Raw genomic sequence first — 4,548 nt, 5'->3', positions numbered from 1 at the left:
CCCCCCCCCCCCCATTACCACACACACCTCCCCCATCAAAACATGAATGTAGTTCCCTTTCTTTCCCGGGTGCCCCGACCCCCAGTCTTTTCGGATCTTCAGGGCCTGTGTCCCCCCCTTTTTTTTTTAGTAAACTAGAGGGGCTGTACCTTGGATCCTGGCTGGAGTACTGTTTGCAGATCCCACACACTCTGTTTGCAGACACCCCCCACCACCACCACCACCACCGTAAGTCCGGATGAGGAATGGAATGCTTTTTCTGTCTTAGCTGTACCCAAGGGATGGTCAAGAGGAGACAAATTCATTATGTACTATATACTTTATATATTCTTAGTTATGCATTACGTGGATTATGTCTGTATTACAGATCAAGAGACTGAGGATAAAATTGTCCAACAAACCACATCTAGTGGGAAGTAGAGCCATGTGTAAACAATGGCCATGTTTTTCCTAGGATTGAGGAGATTATATATATATATAATAGGGCCAATTCTGTGGGAAAGGGTTTACAGTGCTATCCAATAGAATTTTCTGCAATGATTAAAATGCCTTATAACTACACTAATATGCACTATAGGTACACTAATATAACTTGGCCACATGTAGCTATCTGAAATGTAGGTGGTACAACTGGGGAACTATTTATTTTTAATACTAAATTAAACTTAAAAAGCCATGTGTGACTTGTGGCTTTCATATTGGAGCGTGCAGGAGATATAAATCCCTACTGGCCAGAGTCATAGAAGGGATCAGGACTAAGAGTGTCCTGTGCTAGCCACACACTAACATCATGTGCCCTGCACTGACCAAGCAGGTCTATTTCAGCAAAAAATTCCAGCAGTAATCCCACAACCGTCCCAGCTATAGTCGAATAAATAAACCAAGAGACAAAAGTTGGAAAATGGAAGGCCCCTCCCTACTCTCTGCACCCAAAGGCAGGGAGGTAGACTCCACCAGAAAGACCTCCAATAACAAAATAGCTACCATTTCTTAAAGGTTTATTATGTATGAGAAACTGTGCTAAGCATTTCATATATCACCTCAGTTTAATTCTCACCTCAACCCTATGAAGGTTTGACTATACTTCATAAATGAGAACTTGAGGCTCAAAGAGATTAAGCAAGATTATACAACTAAGTGGAAGAGTAATTATTCCAACCCAGCCATTCACCACTATTCTTGACTACTATCCAGCTTTGAAGTTGACCGATACACTTCTAGAAACCCTCAGGCAAAAGTCTATACCAAACCTCATGGAAATGGCAGTAGGAAGGTAGGTACCTGTAATGAGTGTTCCAGGTGAGATGTGCAAAAGGACCTAATTTAATGTAAGGAGAGAGGGCAATGACAACACTAAAGAGATTCCTAAGCCACTAAGATTGCTCTTTGCAGTATGCTTCTTCCAGAAGCCCTTATTTCTTTTTAGATTCTGGATCAGAGATGCAAAAGCAGTTGTCAGGGCTTCTGAAAACCAGCATGACAAACAGTTATCCCCAACCATAAGTCCCACTGGCCTGGAGCCAAGCACTAGCAAGATCACAGCTAAAAATCACACCTAGCCCTAACCAGTTTGGCTCAGTGGATAGAGCATCAGCCTGCGGACTCAAGGGTCCCAGGTTCGATTCCGGTCAAGAGCATGTACCTTGGTTGCAGGCACATCCCCTGTAGGGAGTGTGCAGGAGGCAGTTGATCGATGTTTCTCTCTCATCGATGTTTCTATCCCTCTCCCTTCCTCTCTGTAAAAAAAAATCAATATATTTTTTAAAAATCATCATTCTCCCCTTTAAAAAAAAATCACACCTAGATATTGTCCATCCTCCCCAACTAAGAATACCTCAGTCTCCCTTAGTTGGCAGGAGAAGTTTATGCCCTCCTGTGAAGGATACCATTTAGGTAACTCCTTGGAGGAAATATTCGGCCAATTAAGCCCTAGGACTGGTGGGAAGTGGGGGGTAGGCTCAGAAACTATACATATGTAGGACCAAACCTTCCTAGCTGTAATATATCCATCCTCCTACTGAGGTGGTGGACCAATAAGGACAGAAGCAATAGCCTTTGGCGCCTAAAAAAGAGCACAACCCCAAAGATGTGAAAGGCATCAAAAGGTCACCAAAGGTATGAAAACAGTAAATAAAGTGTTTTAATGAAAGGCACTGTAGACATGGGATACAAGAGGATGGATATACAGCAGAGGCGTTATTTCTTACTTTACTCAATTCTCTTAGAAAGACAAAAGTTTAGTCCCTGCCTCTATACTCATTCTCGATCCTTACATCATTAGGAATGAGGGGCTTCCTTCCTCTTCCCCAAATCCTACCTTCTCTCCGAGTTCCAGCAAATGCCAAGGCCCAGGAGAGAAGCTAGGTCAGTTGTGGCAGCTGGCCACTAGAGGGTAGTGTTTCTGCAGTTAAGGTGCTCTTGGGAGCCTACAAACTTGGATGGGTGTGGCAGCCAAATGGTACCTGTAAAGGAAGTCTTAGGGTAATTAATGGTCCTGAATGAGTAAGAAGTAAGGAATAGGAACAAGGTAGGAGGAAAGAAATTAGCCCTGAATCCTCACCAAAGACCACAGTCATCAATCCTTGGAAAATGAGGTATGTGTTCTCCCATATACAGAGAAGTCAACTACAAAAAGATTTCTCAGTTTATTTGCATATATACATTGTCACCCCAGGGAGCTAGCTCCACTTCTGGAGTCCCTAACTCCCTTCACCCAGCCAACATCCAAAACCTACATAGGAGACTGGGTCCTGAATCCCCAGGACTCATATCACAACCCTGCAGGTTATAAGAATTCATTTAGCAAAAACAGAGGCCAGTGCCCATTAGACATCCTTGCCCCTTTGTAAACATTGACAACCAGGCCACCGGAGCCTGGGGAAAGTGTGCAAATGTAAGGGTACCATTACTGTGTGCCCAGAGGGCCAGGGACACAGCTGGCAACCATACCCGTGAAGTCCTGAGGACCTGCCCCCACTGTGGCCTGGCAAGTGCCAGGGGAAGAATCCAGGCAGCTACCCCATGTTTGAGGGTTCACATGAGACTGCAGCGGCGCTCTTGCCCGTAGGAATTCTCCACACGGGCAATCTCCTGGATGACTTTGGTGAAGATGCCTTGAGTCAGCTGCACAGGAGAGAGATTCAGGGCAAAAAAGTTAGTTCATTGCCCATAGTACCACCCAGCTCTGAGGTGAATACCCCACTCTCCACCATCCCCACCACCAAGCACTTCCATAAGAAAAAAATACTGCCACCATCTTCCTAATGTTCAGACCCAGCACCTGATTCTCTCGAGCAGATGACTCCATGAATGTCGCACCCCATGACTCTGCCAACTTCTTCCCTTCAATTGCCTGGACCTCCCTGGAAGCAAATTTGGGACATGAAGATGGAAGATAGCAATGTCCTCATGTTCTCTGCAAAATCTTTCTTTTTTTTAATTTAAAAAAAATAGAGAGAGAGGGAGGAGAGATAGAAACATCAATGATGAGAGAGAATCATTGATTGGCTGCCTCCTGCACGTCCCCTACTGGGGATCAAGCCCACAAACTGGGTATGTGCCCTTGACTGGAATTGAACCTGGGACCCTTCAGTCTGCAGGCCAACACTCTATCCACTGAGGCAAACCAGCTAGGGCTTTTTTTTTTTAATCCTCACCTGAGGATATTTTTTTCATTGACTTTTAAAGAGAGTGGAAGAGAGGGAGGGAGGGGGAGGGGAAGGGGGACAAAGAGAGAAAGAAACCGATGAGAGACACATGAGACATCAATTGGTTGCCTCCTGCACCTGCCCTGACTGGGCAGGGATCGTACCAAGGTACGTGCCTTTCACTGGGAATTGAACCCACAACCCTTGGGTCTGAGGGCCAATGCTCTAACAACTGAGCAATACTGGCCAGGACTGCAATATCTTTATAGAATCTAGATGTCTTCTAACCCATCCCACTTCCAAGATTTAGAAGGAGGGTTGGGGAAGGAGAAAATATAAGTAAAACAAAGAAGCCTGGAACTAAGGCTTGAAATATGAAATTATAGCTTTTGCAACAAAAGAGTTATATCTTAACCTTCAAGTTAGAAACAAAAAGAGGTGAAATGACTTGGTTCAAGTCAGTGGCAGAGCCAGGACTAGAGCCTAACTGATTTCTAGCCCAGCTCACTTTCCTTCATCTTGAGCTGCAGAGATTACCATACCTGTCTGGAGAGAGATCTGCCTTGTTCCCCACTAGCACCACCGGCAGCCTGTGAGGAAACAATAGATACTATAGGATCCCCTCCAACTGCCCATGGACCCCAACCTCCTTCACATCAGGGCTGGACAACTCCCCATCAGACCAGACAGGATCTAGTCCCAGCCTCCTCTCTAACTTAAACCAGAATTCCCTTCTGCTCTCTCCCATGCTGCGGTATCCACATTATGTCTCTATTCCCTAGGTCCACTTACCGAGTTTTCCCATGGCCTTCATGTAGCTTTTGGTACAGATTCTCAATGACGTGGAAGCTTTAAACACAAGAAATGGAACTATCAGACTGCGGGATCTCAGAGGGAAGGT

General features: G+C 45.1%; 1 protein-coding gene across 2 annotated transcripts in view; it reads right to left on the bottom strand.

Moving 5' to 3' along the window:
- Positions 1–2,621: 2,621 nt before the first annotated feature.
- Positions 2,622–4,548, bottom strand: part of RHEBL1 (Ras homolog enriched in brain like 1) — a 3,869-nt gene continuing 1,942 nt past the window's right edge. Inside the window, exons 5-8 of one of the 2 annotated variants that reach the window (XM_006755466.2) lie at positions 4,440–4,496; positions 4,190–4,237; positions 3,281–3,362; positions 2,622–3,123 (exon numbers count right to left, since the gene is read on the bottom strand). In XM_006755466.2, coding sequence (XP_006755529.1) covers positions 3,034–3,123; positions 3,281–3,362; positions 4,190–4,237; positions 4,440–4,496 — 277 coding nt within the window. In that variant the 3' untranslated portion in view covers positions 2,622–3,033. The remainder of the gene's footprint in view (positions 3,124–3,280; positions 3,363–4,189; positions 4,238–4,439; positions 4,497–4,548) is intronic. The other variant, XM_015558629.1, reaches the window with a different exon arrangement.

This window comes from Myotis davidii, unplaced genomic scaffold, assembly GCF_000327345.1.
Source record: "Myotis davidii unplaced genomic scaffold, ASM32734v1 scaffold290, whole genome shotgun sequence".
Lineage (NCBI taxonomy): Eukaryota > Metazoa > Chordata > Mammalia > Chiroptera > Vespertilionidae > Myotis > Myotis davidii.
This window is presented reverse-complemented; position numbering and strand designations above follow the sequence as displayed.